Source organism: Euwallacea similis, chromosome 17, assembly GCF_039881205.1.
Source record: "Euwallacea similis isolate ESF13 chromosome 17, ESF131.1, whole genome shotgun sequence".
Lineage (NCBI taxonomy): Eukaryota > Metazoa > Arthropoda > Insecta > Coleoptera > Curculionidae > Euwallacea > Euwallacea similis.
Window position 1 is genome coordinate 2,732,390 of NC_089625.1, and position 25,075 is coordinate 2,757,464.

At 35.4% G+C, this 25,075-nt stretch overlaps 4 protein-coding genes across 4 annotated transcripts; 3 read left to right on the top strand and 1 right to left on the bottom strand.

Moving 5' to 3' along the window:
- Positions 1-1,253: 1,253 nt before the first annotated feature.
- Positions 1,254-5,740, top strand: LOC136414421 (uncharacterized). The gene is made up of 5 exons (XM_066398424.1): positions 1,254-1,921; positions 4,999-5,207; positions 5,265-5,475; positions 5,538-5,585; positions 5,642-5,740. The coding sequence occupies exons 1-5, from the start codon at positions 1,894-1,896 to the stop codon at positions 5,713-5,715; spliced, it is 570 nt and encodes a 189-aa protein (XP_066254521.1). The 5' UTR covers positions 1,254-1,893; the 3' UTR covers positions 5,716-5,740.
- A 1,114-nt stretch (positions 5,741-6,854) lies between these two features.
- On the bottom strand, positions 6,855-19,880 carry LOC136414418 (cyclic GMP-AMP synthase-like receptor). Its single transcript, XM_066398421.1, has 11 exons — positions 19,802-19,880; positions 11,852-12,030; positions 9,657-9,806; positions 9,488-9,600; positions 9,267-9,435; positions 9,042-9,212; positions 8,829-8,981; positions 8,658-8,780; positions 8,418-8,610; positions 7,704-8,201; positions 6,855-7,296 (listed from the first exon to the last, which is right to left on the bottom strand). Exons 2-11 carry the CDS (start codon positions 11,990-11,992, stop codon positions 7,286-7,288), a joined length of 1,722 nt encoding a protein of 573 aa, XP_066254518.1. The 5' UTR covers positions 11,993-12,030; positions 19,802-19,880; the 3' UTR covers positions 6,855-7,285.
- On the top strand, positions 13,914-19,405 carry LOC136414297 (uncharacterized). Its single transcript, XM_066398216.1, has 5 exons — positions 13,914-15,122; positions 18,589-18,814; positions 18,863-19,031; positions 19,078-19,186; positions 19,248-19,405. Exons 1-5 carry the CDS (start codon positions 14,093-14,095, stop codon positions 19,403-19,405), a joined length of 1,692 nt encoding a protein of 563 aa, XP_066254313.1. The 5' UTR covers positions 13,914-14,092.
- Positions 19,881-20,198: 318 nt separating the features above from the next.
- LOC136414420 (uncharacterized) lies at positions 20,199-23,302 on the top strand. Its single transcript, XM_066398423.1, has 4 exons — positions 20,199-20,569; positions 22,311-22,550; positions 22,600-22,859; positions 22,915-23,302. Exons 1-4 carry the CDS (start codon positions 20,287-20,289, stop codon positions 23,203-23,205), a joined length of 1,074 nt encoding a protein of 357 aa, XP_066254520.1. The 5' UTR covers positions 20,199-20,286; the 3' UTR covers positions 23,206-23,302.
- The last annotated feature ends 1,773 nt before the right edge of the window (positions 23,303-25,075 follow it).

The window sequence follows — 25,075 nt, forward strand, 5'->3', positions numbered from 1 at the left end:
GGAGATTTCGATTATTTGCCGATATTTTCTCTCCTCTTTAGACGGAGAATAAACTTAATTCCTGTACACTTAATTGTTCGTAGTTTTTGAAAATGTTCAATTTGACGAAAGAGACACCTATGCCAATGTATTTTGCTGTTGAATTTAAAAGAAACAGAGGACTAATTTTAATTTGCGTTAACTCATCTTTTAAAGAGTTCCAGTGGCGGTACTAATTTTTTCTTAACTTGGCTTCTAAAAACTTAATGGGTTGAAATTTTTAAAAATGTTTCATTTAAAGCAAGAAATACCTCTGCCGAAACATTTTATTGTACAATATGGAGAAGTTGTTATAGAATTTGGCAAAAAATATCCAATTTTTTTATGCAATTTTATTGGTGATAACAATTTTTTTATTTGATGCATTAAACTCATAATTTATTATCTTCTAACCTTCAGTGCTGTGCCAAACTCTTAAGGGTATCTTAAATTTTGGAATCAAAGAGTAACATTTTCTAACCTACTACGTCCTTGATTAAAGTTTCTGACAATGACTTCTTTATATGTATTTATATCCATTAAAAGCTCAGGTTAATATTCCCAAACTGTGGTTGACAGGCAAAAGTAGAGTTTGTTTTCAACTTTAATTCAAAATATGGTTTGAATTCTAATTGCTACGCCTCTGATTTCAATTATTAGATTTTTTTGTCCTTTTCATCAGTGGTAAGTGAAGACCTTCAGAAATGTTCAAAATTTGATTTAAAATTTATAAAGAGAGCGTGATATTTTTTCCCTTGTTATGTTTATGATTTCCATTATCTGAGGATTTTTTTAGCCTTTTTAAGCAAGTATATGCAATGAAATATTACGTTGCTAGTACCTAAATATCAGTGACGTGCAAAGCTCTCATCAGATATGGGTAAAATGTGTCCTAATTAAAATTTTAAATTCTTTATCTTTTTGCAGGTCATCCCGGATTTTATTCGCAACTTGTACGAGTAATAAACTTTTCCTAAAAAAACAAAAAGTCACCCTCAAAACTCTAAAATTGAACTTCAAACATCATATTTCAACCGAACCCTCTTTTCCCACTCGATCCAGAACATCCATTTCATTATTTCAACAACTGTTCCCATTTTCCTGGAAACGTGTGCGTTTTCCTGCCCTGGTGCAATAAAAAGTTCAAGAAGCGCTCTTTTCTGCGCGCGTTTTTCAAACCCGTTCCCGAGGGAACAATTTCCAGAATTTCCAAAGTCACGACTCACTCCATCGCCACGTTCCATCGAGGGCGCTCACTATAAAATCTTTTTAATTTACAATCCCAAACAATCATAGAGTGCCGGTTTATGTCAGATGTCAAGCGCTTCAATTGTTTTTGTTTTGATTGTGAGTAATGTAGTTCATTTGTTTTAGTTGTGAGTATACGTTAGTGTTTTGTTTTATATAGTGAGTGTTTGCGAGGTTTTTGTTTCTCATTCTCCTAAAAAGGTACGAGTTGTCACTGTATGACGACGCCAACGAGTGACACCTCGTTTTCAACTGTTTTGAGTAGAATTCATTCGTATCAGTAGATTTAATTTAAGTGGTATAAATCGACACACTAAACAAACTCTTATCTCGGTTCTCAGCAATGATGATTTCGAAATATTAAGTCAATTGACTTCTAACCCGCTTATTTAGGAGTTTGAGCGCCAACAATTTAACTTTTCTTCCTCGCTGATTATTTTTAATTAAAATCGTTTTAACTCGGCCTCGGAGGAGGCGGTTAAACGACCATTTCTATGCCGGCGACGAAAATGCATCTAAGAAGAGAATTAGCGCTAAATAAAATGCTAATTTTATGTTGAGTCATGTGACTTTTCGTTGGTGATTTGTTTTGGGTGGAAGTGTGCCGTGTAAATCAAGTCAACGAGGATGCTGCCTTGGATCCTGTTTTTCCTTGGTAAGTCAACTTTTGGTTTTGTGCAGAAATTTTAAAATCCCCATGTTTATCAGGCACAAAATTGGGGGGATTATTGGGCCCATTCACGTAAATCCCCCATAATTGAGCCCATCTGTTATTTTCTGGCATCTAAAGATTATCTGAAGACCCTACTTATGCAGATGATATGGGGAAATAAAAGCCCCCCTCCCCACTCTCTTAAATGGCATCGATTAGGTGCTCTATTTATTGTTACCGAGAAGGCAATTTAATCCAACACTATGCACATCCCCTACCTCCGTTGCCTGAATGTATCTAATGCACCGCACCCCCATCCTTCCTGCAGCAATATGTTTTCATTAGCTCTCCATAAAAGTAATAAGATTTTTAACACTTCCACAATACGAATTTCTAGCTGAGGAATATAGAAAGTTTTAGGGGTGCAATTTACGTAGTTAAAGAGGGGTAAAGTTCAGTGGTTGCTTTGAAAAGTTTTGTTATTATAACGCGTGTTAATGGAAATAGTTAGGATCAAATTTGAGGCTTTTGTTAGGCCCCTATGTTGCACTTAAATTAAAGAGGGGATGGAGGAGTGTTACTTCGCATCAAAAGTGACCCTGTATCTCAAAAACTAAGAGATATGAAAATCTGATTAATGCAGGCTATAAGGCTCATTGAGACAATTCACATTTTATATTTTTTTCAGGAAATCCTTTGGCCTTTTCGTGATTGCTTACTGTTCTTGTGTGCCAATGAGTTTTTCATAATTGTTAGTTGTCGAGTTCCAACGCATTTTACAGCTTGGCGAAATCTTTATTTCTTAACGACTCTACGAATTTTAATTCCGCTTTTTGAAAAGTTTTGATGACCCCATTTTAAAGAACTTTCTCGGATTCTAAAATATCCATGTATCAACAAATCTGGAATTTTTAAGGATTTCAAAGTGAGTTTTTGAATTTTGATGCACTACTGATTTATACAAATTTCGAAATCCCGAAAATTTTTCTACAAAATTGGGAAAAATTCTAAAAAGTATGCGAAACCCAGGGCCACACTATGCGTGGTTAAAAACAGGATTAAAAAATACATTAAAATGATCTAAAACACTTTACGTAGATTCTTTAAAATAATATTTGATTCCTCTTGAAGAAGTTGTACCTTTTTAATTCGAGTATAAACAGGGATCTGTGGCTAGGAGGTAAAGAATAGCGCACAAAACAAAACTCAAAATATGGATAAGTCTTAACTGTCTTTAGAACGGTACTTCGCTAAAAATTTTTACGTCGCCTGTAGAATATAATTTTCTGTCTAAATCTTGGAATTTACGATTTAATTCCAGAATATTCAGAAACATGCTAAACTAATATTTCGAAAAGCAAAAGTAACGGGTGAAACAATCTTTGACAGAACTAAACTATTTTGAAAAATCTTAATTGCTTCTGAAATCACATTACGCCCATGAATTTTATACATTCCTGTAACGTAAAATTTTCATTTCAAATCCTGAAATTTTTAAATTAATCCAACAATAAACGGAGACGTGTAGGATACACATCCGGAAATTTTCAAATTAATTCGGGATTAAACATAGCCGTTCAATTCAAATATCTGAAGAAGTAATAGATGAAAATATCGGATTAGCGATGTAGACATTGGTAAATTGTTCTTGTAGTATTATACAACTAGAAAACATAAAATATGGAGGACCTTCTATTTGAAAAAAAATTAAAATTTCAGTCTATTAATGACAAAAAACTAGTTTTTAACCGCTCACGTCTAAAAGCCCTCGAATATCTCGAAATCCGAAGGAGGTGGATATGGGGCTATGTATTAGTAAACTGTTCCGATAGCATAATACAATGTGAAAACACAGAAATGTACTGGGTATTCTATGGGAAAAATCCAATTTCCGGCCTCTAAAGAATATAAAACACGTTTTCAATTGTTTTTGCCTATAAATCCTCAAATATTTCCAAATCCGAAAGAAATGGAAAAGTATAGAACTGCGTATTAGTAAACTGTGCCTCTAGTACAATAAAATTTAAAAACATAGAAATATACAGGAATTTACTATTTAAAAAAAATCGAGTTTCCAGCCTCAAAATTTGAAAAATATAAAAAATTAGATATTATTTCCTATTTTGAACGAACCCTGAATTGAATTGACCGTTTTATTACGATATTAATATTATAAAATATTAAAATTCACATACCTCTTAGGTAAATCTTTCATAATTTTCCAATGTTCTCATATAGCTTCAACCCATCAACGACTTTGGTTTTGCCCCCGCGAAACCCATCCCTGAAACAAAACACCGCCAATTCCAATTTAATCAAAAAACCTTCGTGATTTTTACGACTCTAGTAATTTTTCACAAGAATTTCTACACCTGTAATCGGGAATAATGGAGGGTAACAGCGGTCCCCACTCCCTAATCGGATTTAAGTGTGGCCAGTCATGAAAAATGACCAGTAGTGACCGCTACAGCCATAAAAATCCCATGTATACGTATTAAATCAATTACGCTGACAGGTGGGTTTGGCCTTAAGGGAGAGGAAATTGGGTAAATTTGTTATATGGAATGAAATCTGCTTCAAAGAAAATTCAAACGGATTGCCAAAACTAGCGGAAAATCATATGGGAAATTGGTAATAAAAATTTCCGAGGCCACTTGAAGGGGTTGTGATTGCAATTTTTCGTTTTCTCGCACCCACATCAGCAGCAAGGGCGATTGCAATATATTTTTATCGGCTATTTAACGTTCTTATTTAGCTCTAGGCCAAATTGATTTTCGAAGGGGATGAGAGATTTTAGTGAAAAATTAGGGAAGGGAGGGTTTAATAAAAATTAATGAATTGAGAGTGCTGTTTAAGGGCCACTGCACTTTAGGGTTGATTGAGTTTTTGGAAAATAAATATTAGAATTTCCTACATCGAAGTTATTTCCAGCCTTAATTATCTATCTGAACACTTCTTGGATTTTCAGGTCAGGCTTGAGTAATAGGAAACGTGCAGATTACTTAAACATGTAAATGAGCCATATATAAAGAGAACTCACGTTATTTAAAAACCAATGAATACAAACCTCCGTTTTGCAGCTAATTTTCTTTGGGAGTCCTCTCACTCCCTCAAAATGACCGAATTCTACGTTCCAAGATCACCTAGAGGTACTACCAACGAAGTACCCATGAACTGTAAGTACGACCTAGAAGGAGAGGTACTTTACGACGTCAAATGGTACAAAGATGATATGCAGTTCTTCAGATGCATGGCCAATGGCAGTGTCCACGAGTATCCAGTTGAAGGGGTATGTCTAACACCTTTTATTATAAAAAAATAACCATGGAATTATTTTTATATTTAGGTGAAGCTACGCTCTTCAACCTATGCAGCAATAGGTTCTTGCCCTTTCACCCTTATAGGACTCACCAGCAGTTCTGGAGGAACATACAAATGCGAGGTAACCCTAGATGATCCAGCTTTCAGGACGGTTTCTGGGGTGAATGTTTTTAAGGTGGTACAGTCCTCCAGGAGGACGCAGGAGTTCAATGATGTTAGTTCTGAAAGGATTAGAAGTAAGTGTTATTTGTCCTCTTTAGAGAAGTGCTGTAAAGGAAATTTTTGTCGATTTTTAAAGGTTCACCAGTCAGGAATCAAACCAATGTTCCCTTATTAAGTAGTGATGGTAAGTAAAGGTGTGGACTGTTAGGAGATTTTTATTGAAGCATTACTGTATTGCAGGAGACAGGAGATTGCAGCCAATTATATCTGTTTATGTTGTAGTATTTATTGTTTTGTTATTTTGTAGGTTGTAGGATAATAAATAGTTTTGGAAAATTTTTTGAAGGTTCTTAAATAAAACCCTCACTAGCACGCATATTCCTTGAAGTACTAGATTAAAAGTTCCGTAAATTTTGTTAATAAGTACTTTCAAATTTCTGAGAAAACAACTCTACAAAGGTCTAACTTTGCGAATACTACATACGGCAACTTTAAACTAACCAAACGTTGAGGTATGTAGTTATAGAGGATTTGTTTTTCAATAAAATTCATGGAGAAATTGTCTTAGGCAGTAATTACTACAATTAATAAGGCATTGCTTGGTCCTAAATTAACTTGTATTTGAAAATCAGAGATTAATAATATTTGTTTGGACAGAAATAACTAGGGTCACTCTCATAATTTTATTGTGTTGAAATCAGGGGCGTGCTAGCAGGAAAATTGTATTATTACTAATTTTTTAAATAAAATTCTTTGGTTTAAAAAAATTGCAACTCCAAAAAAGAGGCCACACGCCTATGTGTATTTGGGAAACACTCGACATCAGTTTTGCGCAGCAGCTCAAAAAGCTAACACTTGATCACATTGAAGCCATGGGCGTGCTAGCAAAGGGTATATCAATACCATAATTTGAAACAAAAATAGCTGTATCTCCAAAAAACAGGGTGCACGTCTATGTGCTGTGGCGAAATACTGATTTTGAAATAGTATCTAAAATCATGGGTGTGCAGCAGGAAAATTGTTTCAATATCAAAATTTACAAGAACGACTTTTGAACTCCAAAAAACAAAATTGCACGCTCATGTCTCGTGAGGAAATACTCGAATTGTGCCTTGTGAACAACCTCAAAAATGTGCACTTTTTTGAAACAATTATATCATTCCCATAATTTGAAAGAAAGACTTAAAACAAAAATAATTGTAACTCCAACAACCTTTTTGCTTTGCCTCCCTTGAGAAAGAGAGGCCACCACCTGTTTCTCCAGGGAAGTGTGTATTTAAAGGAAGCTCCAAGGTCTTTCTTCAATCGACAGCACATATTTTGCCCTATTTCTGAAGGTTCCTAACAGCTTTTCTTATTCGGAGCTCAGCGACGTAAAATAAAGTAATTAAACAAAAATAGCTAATTAGCAGATTATATTGGACAGTCTAAAATAGAAATATGAAGTCCCTTCAAGGAAAAGCGAAGAAACGTTGTGCCACTAAAATAATCGTTACCACCCTTCTACTACTAGCAATTGTTGACTAGCAGAACTTAAATTCAACCTATAAGCAGTAGTTCGAATTAAAGCCAGTAAGAGAGATTGAAATAATAAAATAAATTTTAAAAAAAACAATAAAATTGAAAAAATACTCAAATATAATTTACAGTCGTGTTAACTTAGTTATAAAACATTTACTTAAAATAATGTATTAATAACTCCTGAAAAGAACTTTAAATATTTTAGTAGAAATAACAGATATTTCATGGTAAAAATAAATAAGAACAATTTTGAAAGGACTCTAAAGAAGTCTCAATTACATAATTATTAACTAACCCAAATTTCAATTGAAGCAGTTCCATAAATCGCCATTTTAGTAATCTCGCAGAACTGTTTCGCCATGACTAGTCACACCCTGTGAGAGAAAAATTACTTGAAAGTAACAATTGGAGCCAATAGTTCAGGAAAAGCACTAGTTTCTATTAATATTAATATTAATAATAATTATTATTAAAATATTATTTTGCAGAAATTAATTTTTTTTGTCACATTTAAGTTTCAGAGCAAGACAAGCTTTAATAAAATAACATAATAAAACCTAAAATATGGCATATTTTGTTAATCTTTATTTGATCTATTGTGGGTTTTTCAGGGAACTACAGCTCTGGTGAGGAGCATAAAAACACACATTTGACCTTCGGAAATTAAACGATACCCTTAACTAAGTTATTGAATAAAATATATATAAAATGTAAACATTTTTAAGAATTTGTAACAAAATATATATTAACACTGTCTGGCACAAAGAAGCCTTTTACTGACCCATATCAACTTGACGAATATTCAACAACTCCTCTATGGATCCACCGTCACTAACGTGTCCTCTCAAAATCCTTGTTTTATCAATCTCCAGTCTTGTCATTGTCTCTTCCAATCTTTTAAGTCTCAAACTCATTCTTCTCCCTTCTTCCAGGCTTTTCTCAGCTCTATCCAATACTTTATCCAATTTCTCATCAATTTTCTTCAAGTATGTAACTATCTCATTGTCTTCAGAATTCTCCCTGGTTGCTCTTTGGATCTGAGCCATTTCTTCATAAGAACCCTTCTGCTTCTTGTCGTACCGGTCCAAATATTTCTCGATACAGACTATATCTGAAGGAGCAAAATCTAGTTGACACAATGGGGGTGGAGAATCGGGGGAGTCAATGGAGAAATGTGAGGTATTCAACGCTCTGTTCACTTTTGATTTCTGGATTCTCTTCTTCTGGTTTTTGCTCAAGGGGATATCCAATTTTAATCTTTCAAACTGCTCAGTAGTGACTAAAATAAATGTGTACGTTTATCGTTTTTATCCAAGTTATTTCGTTATCTAATTCAAGCTATAGTTGTCGTGCAAAGTGAGCGGTTTAATGACACAATAATGTAAATGAATGCGAATGTGGTATTTTATCTGTGTATTGACTGGGTAATTCCCCTGGTTAAATCTTTTCTGGATTGTTTTCCTCGAGATTTCTTTGGAATGGAATATTTACTTACGCAAGAATTCTCCTATAACATAAGGATCTATGGAATTTTTGAACCCTATCTCTATTCCAGAAATAATTTTCTTCAGCCAATTTGCCATTCCTTGAGTAGAGGATTCATTCAAAGACTCGATGAGATTGAACTTCTTGTTCCAGTAATACGGAATTGTCCTTTCTCGAATATGTTTTTCATATGTCTTTAGCATCTAACACAAAGCATGAAATGTCCTCTGCACTTCATTTTCTTACTTACACAAATAATCATAAAGCTCATTGGCTGTTTCCAAAACTCCGCCCTTTTTTCATCAACACTCCACAGGAAGATTGTTTTGATGAAGTAGCTAGGAATATAGTCTTTGTTTCTGTCCCTCAGTTTCTATAATACCAAATGTATTTTTTCCAGTGTGGAAGTATTACAAATTACCTTTAAAATCTTCAAAGAAGGCTTTAGAACATTCTTATCATTACCAATGAGCTCCCGCTCCTGCTCTTGAAAAGACAACCTCCAATATCGCTCTAGGAGAGATTTGTTCATGGTCTTATCTTTCGGTTTCTTAGGCACCACCAAGAATGAGGACTATGTTTTCAATAAGCATGAATTAAGCCTAAACTTCCATAAAACTATTCGCAATAGTACCTTTGCACTGAAGGGATTCGTTCGATACCCACTAGACTCCTTAGGCCAATGTCGATTACCATCAAACTGGAAACAAGGCACTAGATCAATGTCCAATTGAATATCGGAATCATCCATTTCTTTGCCTGTTATTTTCAAGGTGAAAGCCGGCCCTACTTTAATCATTTTAATCTGCAAATGAACCATTCAGGACGACTTTAATTAATAGAATTAAGTCCTTAATACATAGATTTTGATAACGTCAAGCTTCAGCGGATTTAAAGTAACGTCAAGGTAAGTCTTCTTTCCCTCCTTCGGAAAGTTATTGTAGACTTTGTTGAACACCCTTTCGAACCAACTTTGGACTTTTGTGGTGGAGAGAAAGAAGTTTGATGCCAGCAAAGTCTTGAGTTCTCTGTGAAATGCTGATGAATTAAGAAAAAGGACATGAAACATTTAAAACGTACTCGAATTTCGCTTCTTCCTCAGCCGACCCTTGAAAAATCTTCTCGTAATCCTTCACTTGCACTTGAACAAATCCAGGTCGATCGCTGCAGTTCAATACAGGATTGACCATTTCCTATAAGTTATTCATGGTGATTAGTGGTGATAAAGTCTTTATGAAAGTTCAGTTACAGGTAAACTGAAAATTAAATCTAGGTCGTATTCGTTGGGGTTGCCCACTTTCAGTTTGTCGTAATAGCTACCCCCGTGGTATTTCCCTTTGAACAAAGCAGTAAAGAGAGGGCTGGTCTGCTTCATTTTTCCTACTATTTCGCTGATTATCTGAAAAAAAAAGAAATATATGTATAGGATGAAGAATAATTAAAACGTATTGATCTCAAAAATCGTAGAAGACAATATTTTCCATCAAAAGTCTTTATGAAATAGTCCAATATAAGTCTTATAAAAACAATCTCGATGTAATAATTCAGGCCACACATTGGCATACAATATGTAAAGTTGCGCTACAATTTAATGTTAAACTTCCTTAAAATTTCAAATTTTGAACTTAAGCCTAGTTGATTGTGATTTGCACCAATTGTAAATTGTGCAGTTCTGTTGTCGCTTCATTGCTCTATTTATTTATCACAGATAATAAATAAATTGAAAGTCAATTTATTTAAAAATTCTTCCCTTCCAGTGGAAATAAATTACAAATTTGAAATTTGGAGACTGAGGACGTGCGGATGCGATCTGTCAGCTATCGTAAACCGTGCAGCTCTATCTATATATATATATATATATATATATATATCTATCTGAAATTTGAAGATCAAGGATACTTGAAGGTAGTAGATCAATCGTAAATCGCGCAGCTCCATCTTTCATTATTGTAGACTTACGATTCTGTTTTTCTGTCATAGAAAACCATTGGAATTTACGGAACATCATTTTCAAAAATTTACCTCTCAAAGAAGAAATAAATAAAACAATTTGCAAATGGAAGATTGAGGACACTTTAATGTGCTCTGCCAGTTGTGACAAATCGCACAACTCCCTTTCCATTTCTACCACCCAAGGAAGAAAGGAATTATAAATCTGAAGTGTTTAAGTTAAGGACACCTGAGTGTGATTTGACAGCTGTCTTAAGCTACGCAATTCTATTTGTCCTTGTTTCAGAGGTAAAGCCGTGGTATAGTTCTGTTTTTCTACCATGCAAAATTACTGTAAATTCAATCACAGATTTTCCAAAAATTCTGAAAAGGGTATCAATAAAAATTTTGAAAATTGGATGTTAAGGACACTCGAGTATAACCCGGTAGCTATCCGCAATCTATCATTGCGCAAATCAATCTTTGTTTCGAAATATACAGTTCTGTTTCTCTATGGCTACAACACCTTGATGAGAAACAGTACATAATCTTTACCGAAGATGTAATAGAGTCGAACAGTTTCGAAGCCTTCAAAGGGACTATTCGATGTTTGTACACCGTTGAAGCCTCAAATTGCCCGTAACCAGCTGAAGGCGGCTTGTTTTGAGGTAGTTGATCAAACATCTAAGAATCCAAAAAGTACGAAGTTTCACTACCTCTTTAGCTGGTGATTTCAGGAAATGGTACTTATCACAGGTGGCAGAGCTTTGCTTTCTGGACACCTTGTGCCTGATCATAGGAGGATTGAAGATCGAACGTCTTCTTCAGTATCCTCGCCGATTTCTTTAAGAAAGCACTGGTACTCCAGTTTGGCGGTCAACAGCTGGGTACCCAAACAGCAAATTCCGATTCCTTTGAACGAAACCCGGATTTGAGCCATATTTCATATTTAAAATTTTTTTGCAAGTGTATTGTGACATGAAGAGAAACCGTCTTTAGCAGTATATTTTTTACGCACGTTCATTACCCAACAATTATTTGACTATTGATCAAAACGAAAGTTTATTATATCTCAAAACTAAGAACTATGGATGTTCTGAGGAGATATCATATAATCAATTTAACCACTACGAAGCAGTATGGGAAAAAGCTGTTTGAGGTCAACACATGGAACTATTCCAATCTCTCCAAAAAGAAACTTTCCAAAAAACCTTTCAAGTAGAAATTAAGGAGAAAGAAGGGAAGGTTTCATTGTTTTGCTTCTAAAATCAGAGGTATAATGAGCAATACATTATATCTTCGGGCTAAATTTTGTTTTACAAATATCAAAATGGCCCTCAACTCCACTGGCACACAGCCTTGGCAAGGCCCCAAATACGAAGAAGAACCACATATGAATGGCTTAACATAGTTACAATTAAACTGGACGCCCAGGTTTTTAAGCAAAAAACGGTAACTAAGTTCGACCCAGCAACGTGAGTGTCTTCTGTAATTTTTTGGAAAAATTTTACTTACCTTATTCAAGATGATATTGTTCCTCCGTTTCTCTTTTTGAGGCAAAGCTATGAATTTGCCATTAATATAGTTGATCACGTTGTCCATAGAATTGTAGAATCTTTTTTCATCTTTCGACATCATGACAGAGTTGCTATTCATCTGGAAACACTGGTTCCTAGGCGTGGATAAGTACTTGCCTAATGAATGGATTATTTCCTTTTATATGATGAAATAAATGCTATCATCCAGTTAGATTAACATTATTTTAATGACAAATACTGAAACAATGTTCTATAAAATTGCAGATAAGGAATATTTTTATGATCAAAATGTCCTTGAATTGTTTATAAATTTGTCTGTAATAAATTCAAAATTAATCTAAACTTTGGAAGTTTTCAGATTTCTTAAAAAAACACATTCATTTAAAAATAATAATTGATGGACGCCACTGAATTGGTATACAAATAATTAGTTTAATTATGTCCCTTGATTCGAGATATTTTCCATTTAATTTAATAATAAAACAGTAGGTAAAGTAAGTAGAAGTAAGGAATGAATTGAAGCCAAAATTCTAGAAGTTTTCATATATTTCTTTGAAAATACATGTTAATTTAACATAATTCATGACCGTTACTGAATTTTTATAAGAAAATTGCTTTAATTATGTTCCTCAATTTGGAAAATTTTGAGCGTGATTAATCATAAGACAATGACGCCAACAACAATAATTATTTAAAAATAAATCCTTAATGTGGAAGTTTTCATAGGTTTCTTTAAAATAACTATGTGGATCTTATATCGAAACTGGATGTCTCAATTGACGTTCTGGATCTTTGGAAATATAATTTCATGGAGTTTAAAATAGGGCCTGAAACTATAATAAAATCTCCTGAAACAATCTACTAGTAAATTATTTAAATGAAATGATGCTCTTAACAAAAACTGCTATTGATTTTTACAGAGTTTAATTCTCCCAAAATACTTTCACAAAGTTAGGAAATTTTTAGAGGGATTACGGAATTCAGGGCTGTGCCATTATGGGTGATTAAAAATGGGGCTGAAAAGTTCAATAAAATATCCTAAAACTTGAAAAAATATTTAATGCCCCTACGCCTCTAATTTTAGAGAGTTTAAAAACCCGAAAATTCTTATTCACGTCCAGGGAATTACAGGAAAATTTCTAGCGGTAAAACTATTTTTGAGACCATACTGACTTGAATGACTTTTATTTAGTTCTGAAGCACATAATAATTCGTGATTAAACAAGGACGTGCAATACAGACATGTGAGGAGCAAAAATCTATGGAAAAAACCAATCGATTTAGAAAAAATCAAAACTGCACTACGCCAATGACTTTTTATGTAGTTCTGCAGGGCAAAGCAGTAAAAATCTCAAATTAACTTCGGAATAAAGTCGGATATCTACGTACTACACGAGTATGTGGAAAAAATAATGCAATTAAAAAAAAAACGTTATTAATTGGTGGAATCTCACTACTCTAATTACTTTTATAGGGACGCTTGGACAATTTCCTCAAGAAATATGATATACATTTTTGCTTCTAATTCTGGAAAAAAAAACATTTAACGGCTCAAAAAAATATGTTTAATCGCCTATAGAGTTTGATTAAAACCTGTTTGGCCTCAAAATCAAATCCTGTCTCTACTCTATAATTTGAAACTCCTCTATCTTTATTCATATCACCGAAAGGCGGCGTTAAATCCGCATAGAGAGGCATATCTACGAGCCGGTAAATCACCCCCAAAGAGACCATTTAATTCAAGAAGGTCTTCTTATTTCATTCTATTAATCTCGAGGGTCGTCTGCTACTGAAAGACAGATGCTTTATTTCCGTTTTATTAACCTCCCGATGGAACGTCTTTTTCATTTATTAGTCCAAACAGCTCCAATCTGGAGCAGAGGGTGACCTACAAGGGCCTGGCTACGACATAGTATTAAAGCGTGCGAAAATAAATCAAAAATAGTAGGAAGTAGAAGGAAAGTTAGTAATAATCGATAATAAATGATGTCGAGCGATGGAAAACATGTGGCGGTTTCAGTCAAAGTTTTGTAAGCGGAGGGTGAACTACACATTATTGTTTATCGGGGGTGGAATTAGTGCGCCGTTGCCAACCAAACAACGAGACATCCGAAGGGGTAAAGAAATAGCAGTTTAGAAGCACTCTGTCTAGCAACTAGATCCGAACTTTCCACCCTCATGCGTAAAACAGACTCGTAAGGGGGCTCTTCACATCATCATGGCAATGACCAGGAAGCTCCCCAACTTCCGGCAATTTTCCCTCATTGCAGAATCCCCGCGGCAAATGAGGAAACCCCTTTTGAAGAAACAATTCTCGGAAGATATTCCCGATTTCAAAGACCCGTGGTTCGAAAAAAAGGTACCATCAGTGAAACTTGCCTGGGGATGTGAGGAGGACGCGGCGAAATTAAATGAGGAGGTAATAATTAAGAAGTGTAATCGGGAAATTAAGAGGAGCGGAAGTGGGAAACTGACCAGACATGCCTCATTGGAAAAAGACTCGATTTTGAACTCAAAACAGGAGCTTCTGGGCAATAAAGAAAACGAGAAATTAATAGAAACGAAGCCCAATTTGAAGATCTTTCTAGCACACAATATCTCAGACTCTACAAGTAATGAGGAAAACTTAAAGATTCCTCAACCCAAATACTTACAGCCAATGCTCAACACTACAAACGCTCAATTGAAAATCAAGAAAAGCACAATGAAGAAACCTTTAGACTCCCCTAAAGCTGTAGATCAAAAAAGGCCCAATTTAGGCAACAAAACCAACACGATAGTAGTAGTACCTCTAATTGAGAACAGTCCTAGAAATCCAGAAGACTCATCAAGCATCAATGTAGTCATTCGTCCCATGACAGCTCAATCCAGAAGAGAAAAATTCCAAAAACGCACTAATTCAGCCTTCAATGGCAGCACCTCCAAAGAGCCCTCGATACCCTTCAGGCCTCCGTTAGTTAGGTCGTCCTCAGCTCCTTCAATCAAGCCAGAAAAAGGCAAATTTGTGGCTACAAAACGAAGACTAAAAGGAAAGAAGTTACATCACTCCCCGAATCTCGAAGTTGCTGAATGGAAGAATGCTCATTCCGGAGTCGAAGTTGAGACCATGGTATCGCTAATTAGCCCCAGTGGAAGTGAAGATGAGGAGGATATTGAAGAGGCACGACCGAAGTCTGTGCTTAAGGGAGGAGGCAAGGAGGAGGTGCACAGCAGTCGAGAGGTATCTTTGAGGAAAACTGTTAAATCTGGTAAGTAGTTATGTATAAAAAAAAAAATGAATTGCGTGTCTTTCTGGTGTCCTTAAACTGTCGTAGAAATTCGTGCCAGTGCCCCACCAAAAATGTATGCAATAAATAAAAGAATAGAGGGCTCTAAATTAATGATAGAGGCCTTGAGTTAATACAAATAGACTACAATACACAATTAAAATTTCAGCCCCATTCGCGCCTATAAGTTCATAATTTTGAGTATAAATTAAGGCTATTGTTGAGTATTGAAAAGGCTGTTTGCAAGTGAAGGTCATATTGCGGTTTTTACCCTCAAATGCATCAATTTTAATATAATGATCGTTTAAACAGGTTATAAATACACATGAAATTGAAGCAATAGAAACAAGCTTCAGTTGTGAAATTCAGTGAAAGCAATTTTCCCGTACAGAAGAGTTTCAAAATCAGGGTTTATCAAAGGACTCATAACTTCATTTAAAGCTGCGAAATCAACTAAATTTATTAACAATGACGGAAATTGCACTTTCAAACTTCAAACTATGGAATCGCGTGTCTAAATTTCCCGCTTGCAGCTTTGGGGTCATTTTCCCTCAAAATTCGCCACCTTATGACTAATGGCAAGCATGAAAGATTAATAATTATTGAGTTCTGTGAGTTTGAGTACAAAAAAAAAATTGTTTTTGCGAGCACTAAAATTCACGTCACACGGAAAAAATGAGGGTGATGACCTACCTCGCTAAAGATCAATGTCGAAATGATCTAGATCCTGAAATATCACTTCTAAGAAAATGATTTTCCGTCCAAGTCTCAAGAGGGGTTTATAGATTGGGAATGTTACGGTTTGGATTCATCGAAGGATCAGCGTACTAATTACGAAAATATCTGTAGCAAAATTTTCAAAATTACCTAGAAGCTTCAATCGAAAAAATTAAAATCCAAAAATACATCAGCCCTACACCAATGATTTTTTTATATGCAAGTAGCTTCAGGTGTATACCACAACTGAAACAGTTTACAGAATTTGCTTAAGATTAATAATCGGAAAATTTGTTATTTCAAATAATAGAAAGGCAGTGGCGTGTAAGTCACGAAATAATCCTCGACAATGTTTTTGATGTTTATCTCACAAGTTCGTTGTGAAAATGTTGCTTCTACGCAAATCAATTTCTAGAGGGAAACATTATTTTCTTCAATTTGTAATTTTGCAGGTCAGAGTTAAAAAAAAGAATCGTATGTGGCATAAAATGCATCATTCTCGATCACTTTGCCTAATTCCTGTAGGTAACTTCAAATTCCTGCCCCTTGGCCGTGTTTCAAAAAGAAAAAGAGTGACTTCAATTGCAAATTAAAATTTAGAGAATTAATAAAATATAAAAAACTAGAGACATACATGAAACAATGTTCCTATTATTTTGAAACATTCCTATGATTCATTCTAAAACCCTCTGGGGTGCGCCAATGTGTCCTTAAAATAAAGACAGGGGCTTCTATGACGCCTTCAAGCTTCCGACATTTGGAGAATGAATGAAGAGACAAACGGGTGTAAGAAGAACATTTTTTTCTAAAATAAAGACAGTGGTTTCAATTCCACCACCAAGTTTTTTGAAATTTAAAGAATAAATTAAGGATAAGTCAGAGGCGTATAGGGCGTGGATTTCCCGGCAAGATCTGTAAAATGTAATTACAATTTTTTTAGAAAATTAGTAAATTCTTCTGTTGATGCTGCGACAATGATTTTTGGGAAAGAAACAGTATTAATACGAAGAGGAAGTAATCTTGATGCTTCACGTCAGAAAATTTCAAGTCAAATAGAAAAACACAGAGGTGAGTACATGGAATGGAATCGACTGTTTACCCAATTTTTCCAAATGTTTTTCGGATATTTCTTCCATTAATTGGCAAAAATCCTGATGCTCCCCTAATATGTTTCTAAAACAAGGACCGAGTTTGGAAAATTTAGAGGATGAATTCCTGAAGACCCAGAGGCGTGCAAAGCATTAAATGTTCCTTCGCTCGATTTCCCCAATTTCAATGAGAAATTGTAAAAATTCTAGGGCTTCGCTAATAGTGTTAGAAAACAAAGACAGTAGCTTCAATTTCTCCTTCAAGTTTGCGAAAATTTAATGAATAAATTGATTAAAATCGAGGCGTACACTGCATTAAATTGACACTTGTTCGATTTCTCCATTTTCAAAGTAAACATTCCGACGAAAAATTGTCAAACGTTGGTGCTCCACCAATGTGTTTCTACAACATAATGACGCTCGCTTTAATTATGATGTGAAATTTGAGAAATTTACAGAAGCAATTAACGAAAAACCAAAAAAAAGGAGTTTTTCTTCGATCGATTAGATTAGATGAACGAGCACAACTCCCTACCAACTTTGGGACTCCGAGAGATATTTAGCCGGAAAATTGGGTGAAGCTTGGAAGTCCGATTCGGCTCCCTGGAGAAACTTGTCGATTTTAAATTTAATGAACACGATTTATAAAACAACTTTTATTGTTGGGTAAACTGGGAGGAAATGAGGAAATAATCACTGACAAACGTTCAATGGGGGACAAGCTCTATTAAAAACAGTTTGGGATGATTTCCAAGAAATCTCCGATGGAAACTCCAGGAAGCTCGTCGAACCATCCACAAAATTGCCCAACTAGTTAATGGCCAGCTTTTGATAATATTGCCGATAACATATAAAGGAATTAAAAATTGATCTCTTTCAATTCGAATCGTTTCAAAAATTATAAAAAATTCTTCGACAATGGAAAACGTTTTGCGACTGCCACCGCCGTAAATCTTTTTTCGTACGATAATGGAACCAATAAAAAGGAATTTTGTGCTTTGTAATCACGAACTATGAAATCGACGACCTAGCCCTTCAACTTTTATCGACCCGAAACAGTCCAATATTTTATTTTATTAAAAGGTATCGGCAAACATTTGTCTACCTACCCGAAAGCCATTATTTGCCCTTTTCAAACAAAACCAAAGTTAAAATGAAGCAACTTAGGACGGTCGATGCGAACTTTTTCCACTCGGAAAGTTTCCCATTGAACTTCCGAGACTCAAATAACGTTCCCGGCTAAAAACCCTTATCAAGGTAGTCAATTATACGTGAGCCTCTATCAGATCCCGATATTCGTTTTCTTGGAGCTATCGAAGGTCAAACACCCTATGGCGTGACCCGGAGAGGGAGTTACTTCAATTAAACTACGGCAATTAAGGGAGAAACCTAAGTTTTCGAATTATTGCGCCTTGTTCCGTTCGGAGCGGGAATTATTTAACTTCCCAAACGAAGAGTCAAAAGACTGATTGGCGTTTCCGAAAACTTGATGATGGTTGCACCGTTACGAAACTCCTTTAAGTTACCCTCTAGAAATGAGATCACGAAGCTATATTTCTAAGCCGGCGACCTTCCCTTGAGTCCCAATACATCGACCCCTACATGAAGTGACACACATAATAATTCAGGTAATAAATTTTTAGTTTCCTTCCAACAGTCGAGCATCCACGCAGTGCGGAGCTTCTCTGCTAGCTTCCCAGCTCGCAGGGGCTCTATGGCTACAACTTTCACTTTACCTTTAAAAGCTAAACAGAGCAACGCAGGAAAGTCTCAGGAGAAACGAGGGACCAATCCCGGATCACCTGATGCAGACGAGAGGGTGCCTAAAAGGCGCCTCCTGCGCAACAGCACTGAGGGGCCCAAGCACAGGTACCTACTGCTCAAGCGCAGATCAAATAATTTTCTTGGGTCTAATAGCTTTGCAGCCACACATGAAATAGAGGCAATTAAAAGCGAGGAAAAGAGGACAATTTCCATAGATATTCATAGCAAGGAGAGCCGCGTGAATGAGGAGTTGCAGACTTCAATCAAGTTGAATCTTCAAGAGAACAAGGGACTATTGCCTACGTTTGACTTGAAACAAAAGGTTAGTCCAGGATTCTTTTTTTGTAAGATTTTATGAATTTTGTTAGCAGAGAGAAGAAATTGACTTTAAAGAGGAGAAACCCAGCGATGAACCCACGTGCGACACTCCAAAAGAGAAGCAGTGCTGGGAAATGTATTGCAAAATGACTGGAAAAGGTTCTAATAGAAAGCAACTAGTTCCAAATTGAAAATGTTTATTAAATTATGGAAATTTCAGGTATTAATGTATCTTATGATACAATTTTGCGAGGAATGTTAACTCCAACTGAATACAGAATAAGGCGAACGACTTCTATTGCTGAAGAAATGCATATGATGTTAAACCCACCTACTGACGAGGATAAAGAAGATGAGGACCCTCTTAAAATTTTGTAGGAAAGCTGATAAAGAAATTTGAAGTGTTTACAGACAGTACTTAATAAAATTAAGCTACTTACTAATTCTATTTATTTCACATTTATTGCTCTAATTTTTCAGGGATCCCCTTTATGAGTGTGTGAAGCTTTTGTTAGTTTAATTAGATATACGAAATAGAAACAGGAGTGTTAGCCTTGACGTATTTCAAGGTTTTAAATTAGAAATAAGAAATTAGAATTTCTTATTTCTCAAAGATTTGAGATTTAAGAATTTAAAATTTGAAAATAAAACTTTCCCCGGGAATTTTACAGGTGACATGTAGCCAAAAATACGTCCATAGACAAGGTCAATACCCTAACCCAACTAAAACACTATAAAGTTAGACCCAACATTTAAATTGCAGAATATTCTTACCTTCAAAACTCTGAGTAATTATAATAACAGTAAAAAACAGGAGAAGACACAATTAATTGAGTATTATTTATTATTCGTCTCTCACTAAAAATATAAACATTACGAAGAACGCCCTCTTCACGAAACTAATACAACCACAAAACTGACAAACGCCATTCCCAATTGTAAAGGTTTTGAAAAAGAGAAAGAGTGAAGATATAAGAGAGATGGGTCTTGTCAGAATGATTATATCCTAGATAACTCCATCTCTCTCGCACTCATGACATATGAATAGCAATAACAGAATCTAGGAACTTTTAACTCACATCTAGGAAATTTTGTACCGATTGGTCATGAAATAAAAACCGTTGACTTTTTTTGACGTTGATGGCTTTTCAAATGCTCGTGTTCTCAGTTTTCCGCAATTAAAAGTATTCATAAAACTCTTAAAACACCAATAATTTTACCTCCAAAACAGTCCTTAACCCAACGGAACTTTCCCTACAATGGCCAGTAAACCGCGAGTGCTAAAAACCGGCCCTAAAAACTTACGAAACAAGGAAAACCAAGTTATCAAATGCGTACAAAACACTAAAAACTCTTCACAGAAAGAGTGTAAGACGACGAGTTTTTTGAATGTTCTGACTCCTGCGGACAGTAATAAACCTACCAGTCAGGTACAGGACAAGGCAGGTAGTTCTTCGAATTCTAAAGAGCCCTTGGATGATGGAGCTGGAACAAAGACTGAGGAGAAGAAGTTGAAGTGGACTTTAAATGATTTTGATATAGGTGAGTCTGAGTTTGCGAAATCTTCAGAAAACCCCCCTTTTGTTGTATGGAATAACTGAAAGTTTTTTTCCATAACAGTTGACCTGTGAATATAGTTTGTAAATCTTATATGTATATAATTAGCACTATTAAGGCCTCAATGGCAAACTGGTCGGATAGTATATTCTATTTTCTTCTTTTATGTCTCTTTCAATGAATATTTTCTATCAAAAAATGATTCAAGAGTTGATTTGTAAATAAATTGTAATGTAATACTCTCTCTTCTTTTTTCTCTACATTTTCTCTATCATATTCTATGTAATTTTGAAGGTTCTTTGTGGGAGTTTGCTCTTATATTAGGTTGTGTAGTATGAAATGAGTAGATTCTCGAAATGCCACATTCAACTGCGAATAACTTCACTCTAAATCTATATTTGGACTTGACTTTTTTATGTGAAAAAGGCAAATTCTTTCTCTTTCGATCAGAGTTTAAAGTGTTAAAAATTATTGAAAACTTTTATTTATATAAAAATTTTTGTGCAGCCATGCAAAATAGTGAAATTCGTGTGTTAATGAAATATGAGTTCCACCATGGAACCACAACAGCTCAGACGGCTCGCAATATTAATGATGTGTTTGGTACTGAAGTCACTTCACAGCAAACAGTATCTCGTTGGTTCATGAAATTTCGGTCTGGCAATTTTGACCTAACAAATGAACCACGTGGACGACCTGAAACTCCAGTGGATAACGATTATCTGAAAGCTGTGGTGGAAGCGAATCCACGTCAAAGTGCAAGCGAATTATCGTTAATATTCATTGTAACCAAAAAAACAATATTGACTCATTTGGCTGAAATTGGTAAGGTGAAAAAGCTGGACAAGTGGGTACCGCATGAGTTGAGCGACATACAGAAAGAACGACGTCTCGAAGCTTGTGTTTCTTTGTTGTGCCGGTATAATAACGATCCATTTTTGAATCGGATTGTTACTTGTGATGAGAAATGGATCCTATATGACAATACCAGACGTTCATCGCAGTGGTTGGATCAAGATGAACCACCAAAACATTGTGCGAAAAAAAATCTTCATCAAAATAAGCTTATGGTGTCCGTTTGGTGGTCCAACGCAGGTGTCATCCATCACAGCTTCATGAAACCTGGTGAATCGATTACGGCTGATGTCTACTGCCGACAACTGACCGAAATGATGAGGCAACTGACGGTTAAGCAGCTAAGATTAGTCAATTGAAGCGCACCGCTATTGTTGCACGACAACGCTCGGCCACACACCGCACAAGTCACCTTGGCCAAGCTACAGGAGTTGGAATTGGAAACTCTTCGTCATCTACCATATTCACCCGACTTAGCACCCACTGATTACCACTTCTTTCAAAATTTGGATAACTTCTTGGTAGGAAAAACATTCAACTCCGACGAGGCTGTCAAAGCTGCCTTCCAAGAGTTTATCGACTCCCAGCCTGCAGGCTTTTACAGCAGGGGAATCAATGAACTTCCTGTTAAATGGCAGAAGTGTATTGATAATGGTGGTGCATATTTCGATTGACAATAAAAACATTTGATATGAAAAAAAAATTACTAAAGTTTCAATTCAATTCTACTCATTTCATACTACACGACCTAATAGTTTATATTTATGTAATAAAAAATACACATTAATGAATCTATTGAATCTCTTATTTTGTCACACAGATAATTAACCATTAACTTCCTTTTTTTAATTCTTCTTTCTTCTCTTCACAGGTAAACCATTAGGAAAAGGAAAATTTGGAAATGTATACTTGGCCAGAGAAAGGAAATCTAAATTCATAGTAGCATTAAAAGTCTTATTTAAAAGTGCCATCAAAGAATGCAATAACGAGCATCAAGTTAGGCGCGAAGTAGAAATTCAAAGCCATTTAAGACACCCAAATATACTGCGTATGTATGGCTATTTCCATGATGAAACTAGAGTTTATTTGATCTTAGAATATGCTCCTAAAGGTACAAATAACTGAAAATTTCCTTCAGTATTTTCAAAGAGAAATTTTAGGGGCAGTTTATGTAGCCCTAATGAAACTTCCTGAAAAAAGGTTTTCTGAAGATGTGTGCGCTAATTATATAGCCCAAATCGCACATGCTTTGAGGTATTGTCACAAAAGGAAAGTGATCCATAGAGATATTAAACCTGAGAACTTGTTGTTTGGGGCTAAGGGAGAGATTAAAATTGCAGATTTTGGATGGTCCGTGCATGCACCCAGTTCCAGGCGAACAACTTTATGTGGCACTTTAGATTACTTACCCCCGGAAATGGTAATTTTTACATTAGTTTCACTGGAATTTTGTCTAAATAATAAATTTATTGCAGATAACAGGTAAAGCTCATGATGAAAAAGTTGACTTATGGGCTTTAGGAGTATTATGCTATGAATTTCTAACTGGGAAGCCTCCATTTGAGGCCAAAGAGTATAATGAAACATATAAGAAAATTAGTAGAGCAATTTTCACTTTTCAACCTCACATTTCTGAAGGAGCACGTGATTTAATAAAGAAACTACTAGTTGTACAGCCAGAATATCGACTGAGTTTGGAGGGTGTTCTTTCACATCCCTGGGTTTTACAACATCACCACAAGGCACAGGACGAAGCTTGTACCTGATAGTTAATATTTGTGATATGCGTTACATTAAATAATTATTTTTTAATATGTACTACGGTTTTTTTAAATTGCTTTTTGTTAGTCAATATTAAATTCTTATAAGAGTGCATTTCATAGTTGAATGAACCACGAGTATCCGGAGATAAATTAACCATCCGCTTATCTAAAACGAGCCTATAATTTTTATGTCAGATTCAGTGAGTGATTACCGTATGAGTTTTTTACGAATGAGGCGACGTCAAAGGCCAAGTTCTGGAAAATGCTAAGCAGTACTAGAACAAACCTAATGGATGTTTATCATCAATTATTTTATTTCATACTGTGACCTAATTTACAAAAGATATATGTTTTGAATCAAAACAATGTTAATTGAAAACTTGACGAACGTAATTATCTATACTTGATACTCTGGCGCAATAGAATGAAGTAAGATATTTATAGAAACCTACCAGTATGAAATGCAATGTGGTATTTATGTTATAAATATTTGACTACTTACAGTCAAAAAAATGTATGTTGCAATATTTCAAATTATCTTTACGATATCGAACATATTTCCTTCATCAAATTGTCTAGAACTTTATTACTTCTTTCTGAGTCAACAGCTCTGTAGTCCTTAACACCATATGATCGCCTTGGCAACTATAGTCGATCTCTGAATTGCACTTTTGAAGTCTATAGTATAATAACTATTAATTCAGCCGAAAGCCTGTGCCTCTTACACCCTCTAATTCTCATTTAATTGTTGATTTTTATCATAAACCCAATTTGACTCACTGCTATAATCAGTTCCAACAAAACATCCGCATAGATTTGTTCCATAGTGTTGTGGATATGCCTGCCACAGAATCTATAGGTCTTGAATAATTGAAATTTTTATAAAAGTTAAAGAAAAACATTCGCTACAGGGTACTGTCTAGTGTTTTTCAGGACTTTAATGTAAATTCTTGTTAGTTTAAGGTAGTTACGCATAGAATAATTTAAAATTAATCTTATTAAGGTAGTTACACAGAATAACTTAGAATTAAAAAAAAAAAACGTAATCTTCGGGCCCAGCATCCTCGTGATACGCCTATGAACGTCACTAGTTCGAGAAGTAACTTCCGCCAAGCACAACGTTTTTTCACCCATTATCCTTGGATAGTAGACGAGCCAAGTGGTGGAATTTCCAGCGGCTTCCTTGTCGGAACTAATACCAGGGTGCAATTACGATTACCGAAAGACACAAAAAGGGCCAAACCGTGCCTCCCGAGCGTTACGCTTTAACGCGGCCAGTGGTTATTGGACCAATAACTACTCCATCGTCTAAGAACGCCTATGGTTGTTCTCCAGTTGATGCGGTATTTAAGAAGTTGCAACATGAGACAGATCTCTCTTGCAATCTTGCACCCCCGCGTCTTAGGATCTTGCTTTTGGTTCTCAACTACCGGCTCAGTGTCCTCTTTTTTGTTAGGTGCCTCCCGTAAATGAATCTGTGAAGTGGTTCCCGGGGGGCCGAGCGGAAATCCCGGAAGAAGTATCTAATCCCGACTGGTTAATTTCACGACGAATCCTTCGAAAGTTCATAATCGACACGCTGTAAAACAGTGAGTTCGGGAGTGTTAGTGCTATATCCGGCAACAAAGAGACACGCAGGTTAGTTGTAGATTATTTAGCATAAGAATGGCATTGTACAATTAGTCTTAGGTTGTAGAGTAGCTTAGAGAAATATTTTTCTTCCTTTGTAATTCGGTTAATTCCCAAAGTTTCCTAGGTTAAGCTGTAAAAGTACCGTAAGGGATCTTTTAGAAAAACTTAGGTGGTACCCCTTGGCAAATACATTATACGCGATAATTTTTTTTTCTGTCATTAATAAATTCGTACACAGTAA

What these genes read in the sequence shown, in the direction of transcription:
- LOC136414420 (XM_066398423.1), top strand. Translation starts at nt 20,287, where the DNA reads ATGGCCAGTAAACCGCGAGTGCTAAAAACCGGCCCTAAAAACTTACGA. An exon ending in TTTAAATGATTTTGATATAG is followed by an intron (nt 20,570 to 22,310) that starts GTGAGTCTGAGT and finishes TTCTCTTCACAG; the next exon opens with GTAAACCATTAGGAAAAGGA. An exon ending in ATTACTTACCCCCGGAAATG is followed by an intron (nt 22,860 to 22,914) that starts GTAATTTTTACA and finishes AATTTATTGCAG; the next exon opens with ATAACAGGTAAAGCTCATGA.
- LOC136414421 (XM_066398424.1), top strand. Translation starts at nt 1,894, where the DNA reads ATGCTGCCTTGGATCCTGTTTTTCCTTG. An exon ending in ACGAGTATCCAGTTGAAGGG is followed by an intron (nt 5,208 to 5,264) that starts GTATGTCTAACA and finishes TTTTATATTTAG; the next exon opens with GTGAAGCTACGCTCTTCAAC. An exon ending in TAGTTCTGAAAGGATTAGAA is followed by an intron (nt 5,476 to 5,537) that starts GTAAGTGTTATT and finishes CGATTTTTAAAG; the next exon opens with GTTCACCAGTCAGGAATCAA.
- LOC136414297 (XM_066398216.1), top strand. Translation starts at nt 14,093, where the DNA reads ATGGCAATGACCAGGAAGCTCCCCAACTTCCGGCAATTTTCCCTCATT. An exon ending in ACTGAGGGGCCCAAGCACAG is followed by an intron (nt 18,815 to 18,862) that starts GTACCTACTGCT and finishes TGGGTCTAATAG; the next exon opens with CTTTGCAGCCACACATGAAA. An exon ending in TTGCAAAATGACTGGAAAAG is followed by an intron (nt 19,187 to 19,247) that starts GTTCTAATAGAA and finishes TGGAAATTTCAG; the next exon opens with GTATTAATGTATCTTATGAT.
- LOC136414418 (XM_066398421.1), bottom strand. Translation starts at nt 11,992, where the DNA reads ATGAATAGCAACTCTGTCATGATGTCGAAAGATGAAAAAAGATTCTAC. An exon ending in ACAATATCATCTTGAATAAG is followed by an intron (nt 9,807 to 11,851) that starts GTAAGTAAAATT and finishes TTTTTTTTTCAG; the next exon opens with ATAATCAGCGAAATAGTAGG. An exon ending in CTTCTTTGAAGATTTTAAAG is followed by an intron (nt 8,781 to 8,828) that starts GTAATTTGTAAT and finishes TTGGTATTATAG; the next exon opens with AAACTGAGGGACAGAAACAA.